At 41.3% G+C, this 22,489-nt stretch overlaps 1 protein-coding gene across 2 annotated transcripts in view; it reads right to left on the bottom strand.

The window, feature by feature from the left end:
* Bckdhb (branched chain keto acid dehydrogenase E1 subunit beta) overlaps window positions 1-22,489 on the bottom strand; it is a 185,470-nt gene that overhangs the window by 157,966 nt on the left and 5,015 nt on the right. For both annotated transcript variants that reach the window (XM_031346342.1, XM_031346343.1), the window contains exons 2-3: window positions 10,235-10,312; window positions 8,460-8,528 (exon numbers count right to left, since the gene is read on the bottom strand). In XM_031346342.1, coding sequence (XP_031202202.1) covers window positions 8,460-8,528; window positions 10,235-10,312 — 147 coding nt within the window. The remainder of the gene's footprint in view (window positions 1-8,459; window positions 8,529-10,234; window positions 10,313-22,489) is intronic.

Below are 22,489 nucleotides of genomic sequence, written 5' to 3'. Positions count from 1 at the left end.
ACTATCTTTGAAAGAACTCAGCAGATGATGCCATTTGTTTCAAGTTGAACAAATGAGGATGGGAGAATCCAGGCAGTCATAGATGCTGGAGGCTAATCTGAACCATTCCATACACACACACACACACACACACACACACACACACACACACAGTCTTCGTATCCAGCCTCTTCACCCTCATAATCCAGAAGTCTAAATGTGCTATTGTTAATCACACTCCTTTATTGCCTGATGGTTTTTAATTTTAAGAAATTTAATAAATCATTAAATTGATAATCCCCTAAGCTGATCTTTGAATCTCCAAGTCAGCGGTGACCACAAGTCTGTTTTTAATCCTTCAACACCCATAGTTTTTCTTTGAAAAGGAGGAAGATGATAATGGTAAGATACACAAACAATCGTGAACAGCTGAATGGAGGAGTCCCAGAAAACTGAGTGCTGAATTCTCCCAAGCATGGCCAAGATCATGGCGTGAACATCAAAAGGATGAAGAATAAACCAAAAATGTACTTAAAAAAAAAATGTAAGTGTGTGTTTTCCAGATGTGCGTTGAGTATCCTCACAGGCCAGAAGAGGATATCAGATTCCCTGGAGCTTGAGTTACAAGCAGTTGTGAGCCATCCATTGTTGGGTGCTGGCAACCGAACCTGGGTCCTCTGAAAGAGCAGCAAGTGCTCTTACCCAGTGAGCCATCTCTCTTACCTCCTCACTGTTTTTTTAAAGTGTGTTAAATTCACAAACTACAAGTGTCTCAAAATGGTCATATTCCCATTTCTAAATGGGAGTCCCTTCTAGAGGGGCTCTTGTGGCTGTAGATATACAATTACTACAGCTGAAGTAAAGTGCAAAATATCAAGGAGTAGCTAAGACCACCACTTTCTAGTCTTCACATACAGGTCAGCCACACCTAGGAATGGCAGCAGTCATGTGGCATTCCACCTAGTGGTTCTAAACTATTAAGATGAATAGAATTCATCTTTTGGGTGAGTGTTATTTTATGTTAAATCTCTCTTAAAATACTGCCAGGCATAGTGGGGTAAGTCTTTAATACCAGCACTCAGGAGGCAGAGGCAGGAGGGTCTCCATGAGTTTAAGGCTAGCCTGGTCTCCATAGGGCATTCCAGGCCAGTCAAGTCTACATAGTGAGACCTTGTTTTTAAAACAAAAAAGAAAAAGAAAGTAATGTATTTGTGCTGTTTTTAATCATCTGCTCTTGTTTGTCTGTGTACTGTTAATTCATCCCAGGGCCTCACTCTTCCTAGGTAGATGTCTAACACTAAGCTCGATCCCCAGCTTTCTCCAATATGTAAAGCCTTATATTTACTCTCCACTAAAGGAACCACATCACATGTTCCCCAGTGATCTATAGCTAAGGTGGGCAATAAACTGGAAAGGTTTTACACCAAAGACTAGAATTGAGTCAAATAACTCTGAACACATAAAAAGTTTTTTAAAAAGTTTAATAATCAAAAATATTTATAGCATACTATACTACAAAGTAACAAACAAGAGTTCCATCTATTAAAAGGCGTCAGCATGAAGACAGACATGCAGAGGCTCAGGGTCCAGGTCTGGGAGGTTACTGTAACAAATCCAACCCTCAACGGACATGTAGCATCGTCACAGGCATACTTGAAAATGTAAAAGACCTTTTACCGTTTAACATCCGGCTTTTCATAAAATACAAAGCCTCAATTTTCTACTTCTAAATGGCCAAGTTTAAAAAGGCCTAAGAGTCAGTGTTGTGCTGTGGACAATCACTGCGGTCATGCTGATCTCAGTCTATCTCCTAGGCTCCTGTTCACACTCACATCTGAAAAGTTTAAAACCATGCCACCGTCAAAGAAGGCTGAGAACAACTGGCTTAAGGGCATCATATTCTGTGTGATGCTTAAAATGTCAAAAGAGAACACCTGTCGGCAGCTCTAACATTTAGTGTTTAATCAATTAAGGAGGGGGAAAATACCAGCTGCCAGCAAGATGACTTCATGCACTAGGAGAACCTGCGGGGGAGAAAAGCATAGCTCTCAGACGTTTTAAGATGAACTTCTCTGAGCTGGTCCTTACTCCGCAGATAACTCGTAAACTTTAAGCTTAGCTAAATTAGAATTCCTCCTTTCTTTTCTTAGTCTTTCTTTCTTTCAGTTTTGTTTAGGTTTGTTTTAACACAGGAGCTCATGAGCTCATGTTATATACCAGGTTGGCCTCAAACTCATCAAGCAGCTTTAAACTCTTGATCCTCCTGTCTCTGCCTCCAGTGCTGGGATGGGTTTGTCAAGTTTTGGGGACTGAATTCAGGGCTTCCTGCATTTAGGCAAGCACTCTGTCAACTAAGCTCACATACATCCATATCAGTTCTCTAGCTCCAGAACTCTTTATATTTTTTTTCTCTCTCTTACCCGTGTGTGTGTGTGTGTGTGTGTGTGTGTGTGTGTGTGTGTATGTGTGAGAGAGAGACAGAGAGAGAGAGAGAGACAGAGACAGAGACAGAGATACAGAGAGACAGAGACAGAGACAGAGAAGGGGGTGGGGGGAGAGAGAGGATGGCTGAGGGAGGGTGTCCCACTGTATAACCTTGGCTGGCCTCAAACTCGTAAGGATCTGCCTGCCTCTCTACTCTGCCTTCTGGGATTAAAGGTGTATGACATCACTCTGGGCGAAAAACTCTATATTTCTAACTTCTTTATAGAAAGGAAGTGTTGGTCTGCTTGCCACTGGGCACTCAGGATGGCTAAGCTCTCAGAACTTCCATTTCTGTGGCTTTTCGTGAGAGATGATCTGTCTAGATCAAGGCTTCTCAGCCTCATTACTATTGAGCCAAGAATCTCTGGACTACACACAGCCTTCCTTTCTCTCCAACTCTGATACCCTATAAAACATTAAAAAGCTCATCCTCTTAAATGCTGTTTGTTGAACCATTGTTCAGAAGTACCATTAAGAGAATACTCACTTAATCTTTGAGAAATTAAAATACAGTGGCTACTTCTGACAACTTGAATTTTAGTAGATTCCAAAGTAGTCATTTGTGATAAAAATTGATTTAAAAAAAATCAACAAAGCGAATAAGCAGGTCAATATAAATGAAGTATGGATTAACAAGATTCCATCTCATTTCTGAGGTTAATTCCATCAATTGAACAAAAGTGTTAAGAAATTGATAAAACACAAGCACAGTTCAATAGAACAAACAAATTATATATTCCATTTCTCCAAAGGACTCATGTTTTTATAAGGTGTTTTCTTTAGCAAAAACGAGCTTCAGTCTTCTAGACACCAAACCCTCATCTCACCGACCACTGTCCTTCCGTGCAAACCTGACACTAAGTCCAAAAGCAAGGCTATCAGTCAGACAAGCCTTCGGCAGTAGGAATGTATAACAGAAAGCCATTTGCTATGTCGACGATATTAATATCATTATTCAGAGAAGTTTGAGACCTGTCAAAAAGCTATGCAATATGCCCCTCAGGTTTGAAACTAACCTGAAAAAGACACTTCTTAAAATAATATTCAACAGTGCCTAAGGTATTCAGGGAGCAATGTGTGAGAGAGAGCAGAAGAAATCACAAAAGATGGCCTCAAAGTGTGGAGAAGAGTCCATGGGGTCTCCTGGCCTTCCGTCTCAACCCTACCAGTGAGGACAGATGCCAAAAGTCAACCCGCAAACACAGGCAGGTCGCAGAAGAATCTTCTCTCTCGCCTCACAATCGTCCTCCTTCTCCCTCCCAACTTCAGCATCCTAAAGTATCTGGTTATACAATTCCACTGGTGTTTAGAGGAAAACAGCTAGGCGGTTATATTAGCTCTCCCAAGCTGCTATGGCAGCCACACATGTATGAAGGAATGGATGTAGTAATGGAAAATCCCCGGCGCCTGAGAAAAGGCAGATGTCCGGCCGGGCAGGAGACTCCTTCAAGTTCTCTTTCTCACCTAAGTTTCCTGCAGGAAATGGGCCAAAGAGAGTCTAAGAAGCTCAGCCCAGCAATATTTATAGCAGTGCGGAATGGTACCGTGCAGATCGTAGCTTTAGGAGTTATTTGTGTTTATGTGGGTACAGACCAGAAAACAGAAAACTGAAAAGTGGGCCATGAGGGGTGGGGGTTGGGGGTGGTCTGGGATGGGTGGGGAGGGTAATAGAAGACACAGGGGTTATGAAAGTGGAAGTGAGAATTCTGGTGAGGGCAGGGTTCAAGCAGGAACAAGGGAAGGGAAATGAGAGAGGCCAGAAAAAGTAGGGAAGATGAACAGAATCGTATGAAAATGCTGCCATTAACCAAAAAGAAAAAAGAAAAGAAAAGAAATCTGTTATTTTGTGTGCTAACTTAACAAATATATTTTTAAAGGAAAAAAATTATAAAGGTATACAGCAGTCTCATGGAAGGCATACTCCTTTGACGCACACAGGGTCAAAGGAGACTGTTGCATATGTATGTGACCTTCAACAGAAGAGTACATGTTCCCCACAAACCAAGTAAAGTAAACTATTCTCTCAACCTCAGCTTCCCTGGAAGTCTGCTACCTCCATTCGACGCTGCTCTTAGACAGATCTCAGCGCCCACCACGTTTAAAGCCACCATTTAGTACACAATGAGTTGCTAGGGACATATCATTCTATTGCTTTTCATTTCCAAGACATTCAGTGTGTTCTAGGAAAGGACCCCTGTTCTATGAAAGGGAAAAGAGAAACAGTTTGATGCTTTTTATTTCCCGTTCATCCTGACCATCTGAGTACAAAACAGCCCTGCAGCTTCCGGTTTAGCATGGCCTCTAATCATGCAGCCCCTTCACGGTAATGCAAACCAGCGTCCAGCTTTCCAGTACTACATCAGCAAGCATGCAAACCTTCAGTCTTTACCTCCTGATAGAGGCAAAAGCCTGAGCCACAGTTCCACACCAGCGCAATGCTCAGCGCTCATTGAAAAGCACAGGCTGCCACCTACTGGCCATGAGCCTCCCTGCACCATAGACACGAGGCTTCCCAGAACAGGAAACCTGGGATCTCCGTCCGCTTTCTATTGCTGAGATAAAACACTATGAACAAAAGTAACTTGGAAAGGAAGGGGTTATTTCACCTTACAGCTTAATGTCTGCACGACCCGGAAGTCAAGGCGGGGACTCAAGGCTAGACCTGAGATGCAGGCAGACCATGGAGGAAAGCTGACTAGTGGCTTGCCCTTCCACATAAATCACTAATCAACAAAAGGTCCCACGGGTGTGTCCACAGGCCAGTCTGATGGGGCTTCTTCTGAGTCAAGGTTACCTCTTCTCAGAGGACTCTAGCTTATGTCGAGCTGTCGAGAACCAACAGAGTCAGTTCAGCATAAAAAAAAAAAAGTGTCTTCAACTAGATTATTAGTTTTTTTTAGTTTGTATAAATTATTTTAACTTCGCAAAATAATGGTAAGCAGACATATTTATGTGAAACTGAAAAATTCCTGAAGTACAGTCAGAAGAGCAGAGATTATTTTTTTTAAGTGTTTATTTGATTTTTGTGGGTTTGTTCCTTTCTTTTTCTTCTCTTCTTTTTTGTATCATGAATCAGAAATATGTCTGTAAGTGTAAGAGAAACTTATTTTTATACATACTCTCTCCAGCATCCACAGTACCCATTAGTTCTGAAAACAGAACTTGGTCACAGAGCAGTAACTTAACTGTCCATCTCCGTCAGATTGAGATCTTCTGAGATCGAACGCAGACCCCTCACAGCACCTTTGCACACTGGTGCTCTGAGTTACTCTGGCACAATGCTGGAGCTAAAGATGGACTGATGATGCTCTGAGTTACTCTGACACAATGCTGAAGCTAAAGATGTACTGATGATGCTCTGAGTTACTCTGACACATGCTGGAGCTAAAGATGGACTGATGGTGCTCTGAGTTACTCTGACACAATGCTGAAGCTAAAGATGTACTGATGGTGCTCTGAGTTACTCTGACACAATGCTGGAGCTAAAGATGTACGGATGAAAGACCCTGAATGAGGATCTGGCCTTCTGCCTCCCTCTCATGCTTCCCCAGATACAGTCTATAGAATGCACCAGGCAACTGAATTTAAATCTGTCTGTCCTGAGAAAGTTCTGAGAAATGCCTGTTAATATCTAGTTATGTGCTTACTGATGCTTATTTACATGTTTTACTGATCATGATTTTCTGACCTCAAACAACCTTTGTTAGATCATCACTTTCTTTGTTACATTCGTGTATGAAAGTACACTGAAACTAAAGTAAGACTGGCGACAGCATCAGACTGTGACCTGCCCCATTCTTTAAGGTCCTCAGATCCCAGGTCTCGCACACATATCTGCATAGTTCGGTGAAAGCTGACAATCAGCATACCGTGGGACTCTAACGTGAAGATTTGGGGTAGAATAGTGAATCGATGACTCTCAAGCTCAGGGTAGAGGTATAAATTAGAAGAAGAAAGTCAGACACTGCTAGTATGTCAACAGGAGAAAACATGGATGAAATGCCCCAGACAGAATGGATTCGGTAAAGAATCACACATGTGACCTTGTGGGAAGAGCCAGAAAACTCTCACCAGCTTAAATACATCCCACTGAGGCAGCTAAGAAGGGACTGCCCTCAGCAGCACACAGCTGCTCCACACAGAGGGAACACCAAGCTGTAAAAAAGCCTAACTCCGCCTTTTAAATATTCATATATACAAACCTATTTAGCTATGCTCCAGGGGTACAAGTATTCAGATATGCCGGTGATTACCTCTGGGAATACCCGAGCAATGTTTACACTCTCCTCTATACTTCCTGAAAGAGTATACAATGTACACTCATCTCTCTGAAATCAAATGTATAAAAGGTTTCTTTTTTTTTTTCTTTTCCTAAAGATTTAAAAAGTGGCTAAGAGTCTGCAGTACAGAAGACAGCCTTTTAACCAACTTCTTCCGCCTCTCAAAGGCTCACAGAACACACAGCCAGGAGGAAGCCGAGGGCTGGAACCCTGCTATCAGTGGGTAGGAAAAAAGAGCATGCTGACTGTTCTCAGTACACCTCACGGAACACGATATGCCAACCGCAAGAATGGTGCAATAGAGAAAACACAAGGATTTTGTTAAAGCGCTTAACCGCCCTCACTGCCCATTCAGAACACACCTGAGCACTCCGGGGCAGAGGCCACGGGCAGACGACTGATATGCACTTCTCCTAAGCCTGAATGTACCTGCTTTGAGATTAGGCAAGAGTAAATGAAGAAATAAAGCACAGGGCACCAGAAAGGCATGACTAACAGTAAAAGAAGAAACACATTCATTAGCAAGTCAGAAGGCAGAGCATCCTTAGAATCAAGACAAGCTCGGATGGCTCTGCCTCTGAATGAAAAGGCAATGAAATCAGCATGTAGAAAGGAAACATGTGATGTGCAAGAGCCACAAATTGGCTGTGAGCAAAGACTCAGAGAAGGGGCTACAGCTGGTGGACTTCGGTGTCACCTTGGCCAGGCCACAGTGCAGTTACATTTTCTCAAACACAGCTCTAGACACTGCTTCAGAGATGCCCACTAGCTATGAAGAACTTTTAAGTCTGTGGCTCTGAGTCCTCTAAGCAGAGGACACTTCACAGTACAGAATGAGCTTTTTCTGGTCATCCCCAGGTTTTAAGTCTGAGGTTTCCCAAGGGAAACTAAATTTGGCTTCAAGGCTGAACCATAGGAATCCTGTCTGAGCTTCCCCACAAACTGGACAGACCTTCACAACCATGTAAACCAATGCTGCAATACAAACTAAATCTCCACCAATGTCTTAGTTAGAGTTCCCACTATCGTGAAGAGACACCATGACCAAGGCAACTCTTATAAAGGGCAGCATTTAATTAGGGGTACCTTAACAGGTTCAGAGGTTCAGCTCATTGTCACCATGCTGGGAAGCATGGCAGCATCCAGGCAGACAGGGTGCTGGAGAAGCTAAGAGGTCTACATCTTGATCTAACTGCAGCCAGGAGAGGCCTGACTGTCTCCCAGGCAGCTGGGAGGAGGGTCTCTGAGCCCACCTCTACAGTGGCACACTACCTCCAACAAGGCCACACCTCCTAGTAGTGCCCCTCCCAGGGCCAGGCATATTCAGACCACCACAATCACCAACAGCAACAAAATATCCACTCTCACTAAGACAGATGAGTGGGCAGAATCTTGAGTTAAGAGGACAACAGGACTGAGCTTGACTATGGTGATGGCAAGAGGAAGAGGTCCTTGGATAGACGAATGATGTGACAATCTATGTTGTGAACTGTTTTGGCGGTTTGCAATTTGTCATACATATACTATAAATTACATTAGAAGATTCCAGCTAGAACAGATTTGGAGAAACCTAGGCCACAGAACTCTGCAGGATGTTACCAAAATAAAAGGAACCCAACCAAACGATAATACAGCAAGGTTGCATACATGTCTTAAATTGTCAGGATCCTTCAGTAAATATTCTACTGAATGCTGTTTACATAGCTAATAACTTACCATATTTGTCTCGTAAACCAACAGTGCATCGGAAGACTCCACCAAAGGCAACATCTTCACCAAATATTACTGAAAAAGGATTGTTCAAAGAATATATTTAGTAGTCCCCAAATTTTAAGTCATGAAAATAAGAAGCTTAAATATTTAGACTTGAAATTATGCATATACATATATACTCATGCTTGTGTAATACAAAAATGGTATACATACACAAAATACACACACACATATATATACATAATATCTGTTTGCATATATCATACACATATATGTAAATATATACACAAAATCCTGTGTATGTATAATACATATATGTGTATACATACATACATATATATACACACACACACACATAAATATATACACGCACACATAATTATGTATGTGAATACAAAGTCAACCAAACTTTAAGCACGCAGCAAGATCAAGAGGCTCAGCAGTTATGAGTGTACACTGACCTTGCATGGGAATCAAGTTTGATTCCCAGCACCCACAGAAGGTGGCTAACAACTTCCTGGAACTCTAGTTCCAGGGCAATATGACACCTCTAGCATCTCTAGCCTCCATGAAAACTTGTACTCAAATGTACATGCCCACCATAGATAACATACGGACAACTAAAAATAAAATAAATTTTAAAAATTAAATTACTTGTAAAATTCTTTCAAAGATATGCTACATGTGCACTAGCAAACTTTTTTTCAACCACAAGAAAAAATGAAATCATGACATTGGCAGGAAAATGGCTGAAACCAGAAACATTGGTTAAAATAAAGCAGACTCAGAAAGATAAAATAAATACCGCCTGCTTTCTCTCATATCTAGAACCTAGGCATGTGTGAGAGTGTGCATGTGCATTATCATGAGAGGATTGAAATGGATCCTAAGGGAAGGAAGAAGAGGAAAAAGAGAGGAATAAAATTTAACATTGAAAGCAGAACAGGGACAACCTAAGGGTAAGAAAGTGGGTGAGGGGAAGGTGATACATCAGAACAAACTATGACACCTACATGTGACAGTGTCATAGTAAAGTCCACAGTTCTGTATGGCAACTTAAAAATTGATTTTAAAAACAAAAATACTAAAATTATCATTTCCAAAAAATATTAACAAGTTCAATGTAAAAACATCCAAAACATATGCAAACCTAGTCTTTATGCTATGGTTAAATATCTAAACAAAGTGGCATTTCCTAGGTTTTTTCTATATACTAAGCTAATGGGAGTAGCCAGCAGGTGTCAATCAGAAAGCAACATATAATAAGGGGGCCAAGGGCAAGTTAGCGAAGATATACACAATGTATCAGAAATGAGTGGGAGAAGCATGGGCTGATACTGCAAGTAGATCCTTTTGCTTTGATGATCTGCTTAGATGTCCAATTCTGGAAGGATTTGCCCTCTATTTGCCTGCTATGAGCTCTTGTCCTTCTCTAATTCCCATTAAAACATCCCAAATATCTACCCACAACTTAAGAGTTGAGAGAACCATGAAACTGGCAGTAAAATGGGTAGAACCAGAAATCATTACATTGGTTAAAATAAATCAGACTCAGAAAGATAAAATAAATACCGCCTGTTTTCTCTCATATATAGAACCTAGGTGTATGTGTGTGCATTTGGGGGCGGGGGAGCACAGAGAGGTTATCATAGGATTGAAACAAATCTTAAGGGAAGGAAGATGAGGAGAAAGAGAGGAATAAAATTTGACATTGAAAATGGGGACAACCTAAGGGGAGGGAAGCAGGTAGGGGAAGGAGACACGTCCATTAAGTTTACCTGCAGTGGGGTCTCTGGCCAATGAGTTATCCAAGGCACTTGTTATTGACTGGAAGAGGTTCATTTTCTGAGTTTGCCCTGTGAAAAGTAAAGTTACATTGTATCAAAACTTGTAACATATGGGAAAAAAATTACCAGTTTCTTAACAGTTGTTATAACATGGTTTTAAAAACAAAATAAAGGACAAGGTAGGAAGAAAGGTCTAGAATCTATCACAGGAATTTACCTAATGGTTTGCAGAAATCTTAGAGCTATAAAAGCTGCAAACGCAGTAAGCCTCCACAGGTGGGTGGAAGAGGTAAACCCTAATTGCTAAACAATGTCTAGAAAAGTAAGCAAATGGAGAGAAACGACCAAATGGTGAAGTGTCTGCAGACAAAAGCTACCTTTCAGTAGAAAAGGAGCGAGAGGGAGCCAGACAGTGTTTGAGGAGAGCACCCTAGCCAGGTGTTATGAACCGAAGATAAAAAGAACGCACGTGGCCTATGTTTAAACTAATGACAGCAGCAAATGGCCATAGTCCATGAAACAGTAACAGAGGCTAAAGATAAACTCTGGTATGCAGGAACAACCATTGGTGCTGGGAGCAGTACAGAGAAGGAACTTAAAATAGTGCCTTGTAAACCAAGAGTGCACTGGAAGACTCTGCCAAGGGCAGCATCTTCACCAAATATTACTGAAAAAATGATGTTCAAAGAACATATTTTGTAAGCCCTAAATGCAGAGGGAAACCTAGCTGTCGATTATTAGATCCAGGTTTGTTCATGGACCTCTCAAGGTCATCAAAAGCTTTTTCGAACAGAATTCCTAATGTTGCAAATTAAGAATATGCATGACTTTGAAGCTTTGAACAAACTATATGCTGGCCAAGGCCCACAATCACCGGAACTTTAGGCCAACTCCTCTCCAACAGCAGTCAGAGCACAGACAGGCTTCACGAGAAACTCCTGATAAACAGTCCAGTCCTTACCTTAGCATTTTATCTACCTCCAACTCCTGACCCATCTCTGGCCATTGTCCCTCTAACCTCCAAGCTCTTTAAAGTCACCTAATGTAAGGCACCGTCAAGGTAGCCAGCATGGGTCATAACAGCTGCTGTTGGCTTCAGACTTGACCATGAAAGGGTCACTCACCCTTTCCTCCTCTTCCTTAGCCCACCAGACTCCTCAGTGAGCTCTCACCTCGCCATCTTTAAGCCTTCGACACTGTTCTCTCAGTCTGACCTCTGGCATTCTCCTGCCTGGCCTCGGGTGTCTCTCTGATGGCTTCAATATTGTACATACCCAAGCTTCAGGGCCTTGGCAGCCCCGTCAGAACACCTTGCTTCCCCCTGCACCCAGAATAATGCCCTATTCATACCCTTGTTTCTGGAGACAATAAGAATTCATTCAGGGGCCGGAAAGATGGCTCAGTGGTTAAGAGCACTGGCTGCTCTTCCAGAGGACTCAGGTTCCCAGCTGGCTCACAACTGCCTGGAACTCCTATTACAGGGTATCTGGCACCCTCACACAGACACATGTTCAGAAAAACCATCAAATATACATAAAAATAAATTAATTAAATTTTAGAAAAAAGAACTCACTCAGAAAGCACCATTATATCAGCCATGTCAAAGACTAAGGTCACACCAAATGACCAGAATTACTTCATACAGTATTTCTCTTCAGGCTACAGCTGTTACCTTCCTTAAATCTTTCTCTACCCTACTGTTCTATTTTGCTTTACTGTTGCTGTGATAAATAAGTTGTGGATGGGCCAGGTGCTGTAAGTGTGATGATGATAACTCCGCTCATCCTGGGAGGGGCTGCGGACAGGGAGTGAGTCATACTTGGGTGACTTCTAGTGGACCAATCACCTAATGAATAAAGGAGCCAATCACTGGACGAGTAGGCAGAAGTTCCGGGTGGAGAGGGGAAGAGAGGGAAGCAGGAGAGAAGTAGGTCTTTTTGGATGGGGATAGGGTGAGAACGAGATGTAGCTACAAGTGTCTCCCAGTTTCAATGGCGGATCCATCAGTAGTCACCACGGGAGGAGTTAGACTTAATAAGGCTTCCGTTAGGATTCTACTTGTTGCGCCCAGCCCAGCGATTGAGTTACTGTTGTTTCAAAACTACGTTTGTGTTGTGTCTTCCTTCACATGGAGAGGCCCGTCTGGGCTCAAGAGAGAAAGGTATGGCGGCAAAGTGTGGGTTTGCCTGAGGTTCACCACAAAGGCCATGGGAGATTTGAAGCATGGTAATGGTGTGGTAACGCCAGTAGGAACTTAGCGAGCTGGGTGGAGATGTTTCGGGAGCTCCAGGCTAGAGAGTCTCCATGAGATAAAAACAGGTCGGCCATTCCCCAGAGAGTTGCTGGCAGGAGTGTAGAAGTGTAGTGCCGGAATGTGCTGGCTCCTTTTTAACATTTCCCGCCACATACACACCATGACCAAAAGCAACTTAGGGAGGAAAATGTTTATTTAATCGTACAGGTTAAAACGCTGCTTACTAACTTGCTCCTTGGCTTCCTTATACAAGCCAGGATCATCTACTCAGCCTTCCACAACAGTTAACTCAAGAAAATAGCCCCTCAAGCTGCCTGGAGGCCTATCTGATTGAAGCAATCCCCCGAGGCTGTGTCGTTTGACAGCTGACATTAACTAAAAGGCCTATCTGTGGCTCTTAAAAGTTTTCGGTGATACAAACCATAACAGTTTAGGATAAACTTTTTTCATAATGACAATAACATACCCACTTCAGCTTCACAGATGTAATAAAACAATATTTTTTGCTTATTAGGATTTTCATAGTTAAGAACCTAGAGTGAATAGAAATGCCTTAAGAGCTGATCTCATTTTCATCTTAATTTTGCTGACCGTTTAATAGCAAGTGTCCCCACAAGACCTTTTGCTTTTCCCAGAGCTAGGGATCAAACCCATATGCTGCCCAACTGCACCACCTTTGAGCTCCACCCCCAGCTCTCTCGATTCATATCACACTGCTACTCAAGTTTTTACTTGAAAAGAAGTAAAATACAACCAGAAAGATTGTGAGTTCAAGGTCATCCTAGGCTACATAAGGAGCCCCCTTAGAAAGTATTCTTGACACTTTAAAAAATGGCCTCCCCTTATGGGAAATGATTTACAAGTTATTAATGTTTCTGTGTCAGCACACAAACTACATTTTCACTAGTGGATATGTTTGCCAAATACTGCAAAGTTTAGGGTTGAAGTAGTCTTTAGTACTGTCCCAAGATATAAATGACAATCTGATACAGGAACATCTACTTTCAATTCTTTCTAAAGCTGAAGCATAGATGACATAGAAGAAACCATTCTATTTACAGGTGCAACTTTATTTTACAGTCTAGGTGTGTATCTGGCCTTGAACTTAAGATGACCCTGCCTCAGCCTCCAGACACTCTGTTCTTCTGGACTGGACCTTTATTTATTTGCCTGCTATGTGCTCTTGTCCTTCTCTAATTCCCATTAAGATATCCCAAATATCTACCCACAACTTAAGAGTTGAGAGAACCCAAAACTTGATAGAGAGAGAGAGAGAGACACTCTGGGGGGGCGGGGCACACTAGCATGCAAGCACACATGAATACACGCGTGTGTACTATAATACTGTATTTTGTACTATAATATAATGTAAATTAAAAGGGCTTGGTTATAGCTTAATGACAGCTTGCCCAGCATGTGTGCTTGGTTTAATCACCAGCAACATAAACTAACAAGAACAAAATAAAGTAAAAGACTCTATAAATCCAACTGTGACAGTGTGATGTCTATGAAAGCCAGGGGTCAACATCTGATGTCTTCCTTTATTGCTTTTTTGTTTGGTTGGTTGGTTTTTGTTTTAATTTGTTTTATTGATACCTTGTGGCCCTGGCTGGTCTGGAATTCACATAGATCAGCTGGCCTCCAACTCACAGAGATCCAACTTACTCGGTCTCCAAGTGCTAGAAATAAAGACACCCAAATCCACCTTGTTTTTTAGCGTCCCTCATTGAACTGAGAGTTTATTGGCTAGACTGACTAGCTAGATAGCCCTAAATTCTTCCTGTCCTAACCTCCAGAAATGGGAGTATAAGCAATCCCCTGCCACAGCAGGCTTTTTAATCCCAGCACTGGGGAGGCAGAAGCAGGCAGATCTCTGAGTTCAATGCCAGCATGGTCAACAGTTAGTTCCAGGGCAGCCAGAGTCCTACAAAGCAAACCACATATAGAAAGCCTTACAAAGACCACACTGGACTAATCCCCACTCCGTGCACATCCACAAGGCCCTGCTGAGTCCCATCTCTGCTCACCTGAGCTGTCCCATTTAGCATCACTGGCCCGAAAGCTCACCACTGAGACATCTCTCAGGTCCATTATGTAAGCAGAACCTACACACGTGAACCCCTCCAGCTAGAAGCCCCCTGTCACATTTCTGGGTACCTTTCTAAAGCCTTGGCTAAACATCTCAGGAGCCGTGACTGATCTGTCTTATCCTTTCTTAGCACTGGAACATTACTCAAGGGTTATTTACTGCAGTAGGCATTGGCTTAATTATACTCGTGGTTGCTATTTTCTGTCCAGACTTCAAATTCCAGGAGGACAGGGCCACGTCTATATCCAGAGCATCTAGCAGTCTGTCATCCGGAAAGAAATAAGGATGTGTGGAGTGGATTAGTTAACAGGCTCACACATGCACATAATTACAGGACCCTGGAACAAAGAGAGGCCTAGATGTGATGTGTAAGTCTTTGTTATGCAGGCAGTGCCCATGTAAGCCTAAGACGGGCCTCATCTGAAGTCTGCTAAGTTATTTATTCTCCTCGTGACTTAGTGAAAGCTGCTGAGATCTAGTTTCCTCCTCTATAAAAACAAAGTCAATGATATCTAATATACAGGACCACTGTGGAGAACCTGTGGGGTGATGTCTATCAAGGAGCCAATAGTCAGTTTCCACTCCGGGTTGGTGTATACCCCCTCTTTCACCTACCTACAGAGACTTTATTCTATTACCCCAGCTGTTGGGTACCAGTAACTCCATGGACCATCTTACTAGGTTCCCACAGTACAGGTGAAAGCAGTAAAATATACAAAGATTAATGAGCTTGGACAATGTCACAATGCAGTGTTGTCAAAGGAGAAATAAATTCGGGCATGTACTGGCTCATTCGTATAAGAACACCACTTGGGTGGCTGAGGCAAGAGGATCACCAGGAGATTGAGGCCAGCTGCAGCTTTGCAGTGATTTCTTAGCCAACCTGGACTAGTGTGAAAACTTTAAATGAGGGGAGGGAAGAGGGAAAAAGGGAGGAAGAAGAGGAGAGGATGGGGGAGGCAGGGAGGAAGCACAAACCCACAACTCCTAGTGGTTAGGTGGTATTGCCACTGGAATGACAAAATCAAAAATGAGATGAAGAGGAAAATAATTAATGAAGTTCCTAAATGGTGAAAAGAAACCTGAAGGTGGTAAATAACGTAAGAGGGAAGAGTCAGTCCTCGCTGAGATACACAAGAAGCAGTGTCTTCAGCAAAGGCCAGGTGTGAGCTAAACAGAACCAAGAAAGAGGTCTGGGAGCCTGCGTTGAAGCACCTGCCCAGTGTGGGAATAACATTAAGAGGGAACTCAGGCTGTGCCAGTGACCTTTTGAAGGACATGTGGCCTCACCTCTTACATTTTAATGCCTGAAGACATAATTTATAGAGGAACTGTAATCCAGCAACATGGCTATTCTGGAAAGAAATCACATCTAAACACTTTCTGGGTCTATGTGATCTGGCTAGAATGTAGCCATGCTCTGGATTACAGTATGATCTGGCTAGACTACAGATACCCTTAGTATACACCTTTAATCCCCAACAAGGAAGGTAAGGTTAGTTTATAGAAGGAAGCAGCCATGTTTGAAAGTGACATCTAATTGAAAGGCAGACAAGGTGACAAATCAGAGAAAGATTTTACAGAATGAGTCAGATATAGGATACACCCAACTCTCACAAGAACAGGAAAGAGAAGTTACTTAAGAGCAGCATAAGGAGAGAGATCAAGCTAGACACAGATGGTGGAAGTGGGGTGTGTGTGTGTGTGTGTAGCAGTTTTACCAGGACATTTTTACAGACAGGTTGCAGAGAAAAACAAGCTAGACACAAGTGAAGACAGAATGACCCAAAGAATGAGAAGGAGCCAGATTAGCGCATACTGCCAAACTTAGGATAAAGGCCAAGTAAAGCAATTCAGTAAGAAGCCTAGAGACGCTGACTGAATCAGTCAACGTGGAAAATTAGATTGTACAGAGACTAGAAGCTTCCAGGCCTAGACCTAGGGATTGTTAGGACAAAGACCCACTCTGGGTTCGGCCCCAGCTGTGTATTCACACGGCTTCAGTACAACTCTCATCCCATCATCTGAGGAGATAAAAGCAACATTAACATCTAGCGCCACTCACAAGAAAAACCCAATATGATTGGAGAAGGAGAAAACCCACCAACATTGCAGAAAGCAGAGGACATCTGACAGAAACATGGTAGAAGACAGGAGACATCTGACAGAAAGCCACAGAGAAAACTGCCCCGTATCATCTCCAGAGAAATCTTTGAGTTTGGCTGAAAGATACTTGAGGAGACTCCAGATATGGAGGAATCTTTGAGACAATGAATCACAGTAAGGCACATCAAAAGACAATTTTGTTATATTGACAGACTCTTCCTGTATTAAAAAGTGGGAAGACCTCAGCTCCCTTGAAATCAAGGATGGGACATGAGGGGATAGAAACATCATTTGAAAAAGCCATCTAGGTAGTTATTACAAGTCTGACCACCAGAGTAAACCCTTCCCTACTTCCAACTGTAATCTTTACACTATTTCCTCTTTAAAAGGATTAAAATAATAAATGTACAACAAGAAAAATAGCTATACAGTAAGAAAAATTAGTTATGATGTGACAGAGGCTAGAGAGACAAAAGACAGAGGAAGTAAGAGAACAGCAAGTGTTTATTGTGAACCTATGGTACCCAATGAAATTGAGGATCAAGGCAGACATCCCGGGTTAGAGAGATGGCTCAGCCGTTAAGAGCACTGACTGATCTTCCAGAAGTCCTGAGTTCAATTCCCAGCAACCACATGAGATCCAATACCCTCTTCTGAAGACAGCTACAGTGTACTCCTATACATAAAATAAATAATTCTTTAAAAAAAAAAAAAAAGAAAGACATCCTACTGAACCTACACTGCCACCTTCTAATGAAATTTAGGTAAGATGAGCACCCTCACCAGCTTTCCCAGTTACCCAGGAACGAATGCCAGAAAATGCTGAAAATTCACAAAATTAACTAGTCTGGAAAGATTTATCAATTGGCTAGTTCTCATTGGTTTATCAATGCCTAGTGTCAGAAGCTAGTTCTCAATTACAATGGCTAACATGGTAATTAAGAAAGAAGCTGCAATTATGGAAAATTGTAATTGGTCTAAAGGTATTAATATCATGAAAGACCAATTGTTAGGTGAATGTCGATATGCTGATTTACAAAAACATGCAATTTGATTTAATCGATCATTATACAATGTACATTAGTAGCTTTAAGAGGCTAAGATACGGTGATGGAACAAAGGGAAAGGTCTGTCATTCACAAAGACTATATAAAACCCTGGAGAGATTTTTACTGATTTCTTACATAGACTAATGTATGCTATAAAACAGGGCACTATCAGATCCAGATGCGAGGTGGGTATGAATTGAAACTTTAACTTCTAAAATGCAAATGAAGACTGTAAAAAAGTTGACAAGCACCCATGGATGAATGGATTTGAACTATTCCTGATTTTGACCCTATTGACCCTATTGAAAAAGCAATGACCAATAATCCTAAATTTCAAAATGTCAGTTTTTCTGATTATAGGCGGCAAGGTCAATTGAAAATGAACTGTAGACAAGGCATTCCTAGAGACTGCTCTAGAAGACCTCAGTCTTTCAGGATTTGTAGAAGGCGTGGTAAGGGTCTAATTGGACTAATTAATGCAAATCAGCAAAAGATTTGTGAGGCAATCCCTTACCAATGGGAAACTCCCTAGGAGATAATTCTTTAAATACAGGAAACTCCCAAGGAGGTTCACTCATAACCCAGGCAACAAACAACAACATGAGTCAGATAATTCCTGTCAGCAATCCACAGAGCAACTAGAGAAAACTAAACCAGGCACTGAATATCTAATACATGCTACAGAAGGCAACACTGATTTGGCAATAACCACAAGTAGCTCACAAGGACAGAGCAGCTTCACTTGATAGGACAAGAAGTTCTGGAGGTACTGGGAAACTAACAGCCCTATCTTTAAAATGGTTAACTGACAAGAATAAGTCCATTAGAGCAATGAACTTTGAATGGGGGAAAAAAAAAGAATACAGGCACTTGAGCTGCAGGTACAAGAACAGCCGGAAGCTCCACATATACAACAGTCTATCAGACCTCGGAATCTTCTGTATTTGTCATTTAAAAGAAATCTGGAAATTAGAATATGTTGTCTGATCTAAGGGCTGGAAATAAAGTGATCAAACCTATGAGTCCATTACAGAGTGGAATCCCCTTACCTTCTCTATTACCAAAATGATGATCTACAATAATAATAATAATAATAATCCATTTTAAAGACCGCTTCATTCCCTTACAAGGTCAAGATAGTGAAAAATTTGCTTTTACAGTACCAACTTAAAACAATCCTCACCTGCAGGGCGGTGGTGGCACACACCTTTAATCCCAGCACTTGGGAGGCAGAGGCAGAGGCAGGCGGATTTCTGAGTTCGAGGCCAGCCTGGTCTACAGAGTGAGCTCCAGGACAGCCAGGGCTGTACAGAGAAAAAAACAAAAACAAAACAAAAAAAAATCCTCAACGTGTGAAAACAAACCAATGGAAAGTTCTTCCTCCAGAAAAGTTGAATAATCCAACTCTATGTCAATATTTTGTACAACAGCCACGAGAAATAATTCATAAACAATTTCCTCAGCCCATAATTTACCATTATATAAATGATATCTTGTTAGCTGATTCTGATGCAAATACATTCTCTCTAGAATATTTAATGAAGCAAAAAATATTTTACCTATTTGGGGTTTACAGATTGCTCCTGAAAAAAATACAGAGAGGAGAATCAATCAACTATCTAGGATTTAAATTAAGTCAACAAAAGATTCAACCACAAAAGATACAGATCAGAAGAGATCAGCTACAAACTATACTATTAATGACTTGTAAAAACTGTTGGGAGATACTAACTGGTCAACTCAAGAGTTGAGTAATTTGTCTCGAACTTTACAAGTCTGATTCAGATTTAAACAGTCCTAGACAATTAATATCAGAAGCAGAGAGTTGACTCAGGCTGAGTAGAAACTGCAGGACACACATGTGGGCTGCCTAGATCCCAAACTTGACTGCATTATCGAGAATACTTGCCTTCTACTCACTATGGACTCATTATGCTGAGAGAAGACAATATTTTAGAATAGATCTTAGCACATAAACAGAGTAAAAAACTAAAAACATCTTGAAAAGGTTTCTGGTCTAATTGTAAAAGTTAGAATAATACTTTGTCAAGTACCAGGAACAGACCCATGATAAATAATAGTATGTTATACTAATGCTGAAATTACCTCATTGTGGGTAATTAATGAAGACTGGCAAAGGACTTGTAGCAATTATTTGGAAGAAATTAACAACAAATATCCAAACAGCAAGCAACTTCAGTTCATAAAAAGAATTAATTGCATTCTCCCCCCTTACAGTAAAAGAGACACCAATTTCTGAAGCTCCTACACTTTATATTGATGGAAATAAAACAAAAATGACAGGCTATAAGTCAGGAATAAGTAAAGTAATTCAAAGCCTATATGCTGTGGTTCAAAAATCAGAGCTATATACAATTCTTAGGATATTATTAGATTTTTCTGAACCTATTAATATAATTACTGCCTCACAATATGCATAGAGTTGTGTTATATATAAAAACTGCTAAACTTTCTCCTAATAATTCAGAATTAACTGCATTATTCATACAACTACAATAGACAATTTGAAACAGAAATTATCTATTAGATATCACCCATATTCAACCTCGTATGGATTGCCTGGTCCACTGGCACAAAGAAATGAGGAGATTGAACAATTATTAATAAAAAAAAGTGATAGAAGCCTCAGAATTTCATAGAAAAACATCATGTTAACAAGAAAGGTTTAAAGAGAAATGTTTCCATTACTTTGTAAGAAATTCTTTATTAAAAAAAAAAAAAAGTCCTACTTGTTCTTTGCATAATCAAGTTCCACTACCTGCTGGAAGTAACCCTGAGCATACCCAAAGAAATTACATTTGGCAGATGGATGTGTTTCACTCTGTAGAATTTGGGAAACTAAAATTTGTACATTATACCACTGATACATAGTCAGGATTTCAATGGGCTTCTGCTTTGAGTTGTAAAAAGGCTGATTCTGTAATTGTACATTTTTGGAAATGATGGCTATCATGCAGATACCCTTACAAATTAAGACTGAAAAGCCCTCACATATACTTCCATTAAAATGAAATTTTTTTTTACATATTATAGCATAAAATATATTACAGGTACAACATACAATCCAATAGGTCAAGCAGTTCTAGAAAGATCTACTCATACATTAAAGGAGATGCTTAATAAACAGAAAGGGGGGATTAAAACTCCCAGAAATAGACTGAATAATGCTTTATTAACTTTAAATTTTTTGAATGCTAATGAGGCAGAAACTACATCTGCTGAAACACTAGATTACAGAACTACTGAATTAGATCAGCCTGTCTAAAGATGTTTTGACATCAGAATGGAATTCAGGAAATGTGTTGTATTGGGAAAGAGGTCTTGTCTATATTTCCACAGGTGATGAAAGACTATGGATTCCATCAAAATTGACAAAAGGTTCCATCTGAGTAAGAGAAACTTCTACATGAAAGGCAGGACTCAAGGAAGGAAGAGATGCAGAAAGACAACAACGCAAACGATACAGAAAGCTGACAATCCCCTCCCCCTCTTTATGAGGCCATCTCAACAAACTGGCTGAAAAAGGACAGATGTTCATCAGATTGGCAGACTGGAAAGCCTTGATGCCAAAATAAACATTTGCTGAAGGACCAATAATCAGAACTGCAGTTATGAAGGATCATTGCATCAAGGGATTTTCATAAGTACATTCAGACTGTTAAGTTTATGGGACTGGCAATTGTTTGTTGTAACAGAAAGGGGAAGATGTAGAGGAATTTTGACCCAGCAACATGGTTGCTCTGGCAAGAGATCATACCCAAAAGACCTTCTAGGTCTAGGTGATCCTGCTAGAATGCAGACATGCTCTGGATTACAATATGTTACAACTGGAATACAGTCATGCCCTTATTACACACCTTTAGTCCCTGTGATTGTTTGTATATGCTTGGCCCAGGGAGTGGCACTATTTGGAGCCTTATTGGAGTAGGTATGTCACAGAGGGCGTGGGCTTTAATACCCCCATCCTAGCTGCCTGGAAGTTAGTATTCTGCTAGCAGCCTTCGGTAGAACACTCAGCTCCTCTTGCACCATGCCTGCCTGGATGCTGCCATGTTCCTAGCTGGATAATGGACTGAACCTCTGAACCTGTAAGCCAACCCCAATTAAATGTCCTTATAAGGGTTGCCTTGGTTATGGTGTCTGTTCACAGCAGTAAAATACTAAGACCAAAAGTTGGTACCAGGGACTGGGGTACTGCTGTGGTACATCTGACCATGCTTTTGTTTGGCAGAATGTGGATTTGGAATGCAGTGTAGTCCTTTAAGTGAGGCTTAATGGGCCATTCTAGTAGGAATATGGAAGGCTTTGTTGCTGAGAGTTCTACATCTTCATCTGAAGGCTGCTAGCACAGTATTGGCTTCCAGGCAGCTAGTATCAAAGCCTATGCCCACAGTGACACACCTACTCCAATAAGGCCACACCTCCTAACAGTGCCACTCCCTGGGCCAAGCATGTACGGAACCATCACAATCCCTAAAAATGAAGGCAAGGTTAGTTTGTAAAAGGAAGCAGCCATGTTTGAAGGCGACATCTAATTGAGAGTTAGACAAGGTGACGAATCAGAGAAGATTTTACAGAATGAGTCAGAGTTTTGATATGCCCAACTTTCACAAGAACAGCACAGGGAAAAATAGGCTACTTAAGAGCAGCACAGGGAGAGAGAACAGGGCAGACACAGGTGGGAGAGGAGGAGGAGAACAGGGCAGACACAGGTGGGAGAGGAGGAG

Source organism: Mastomys coucha, unplaced genomic scaffold (assembly GCF_008632895.1).
Source record: "Mastomys coucha isolate ucsf_1 unplaced genomic scaffold, UCSF_Mcou_1 pScaffold23, whole genome shotgun sequence".
Classification (NCBI taxonomy): Eukaryota; Metazoa; Chordata; class Mammalia; order Rodentia; family Muridae; genus Mastomys; species Mastomys coucha.
The sequence above is the reverse complement of the archived record's forward strand: the minus strand, read 5'-3'. Positions and strand labels throughout refer to the sequence as shown.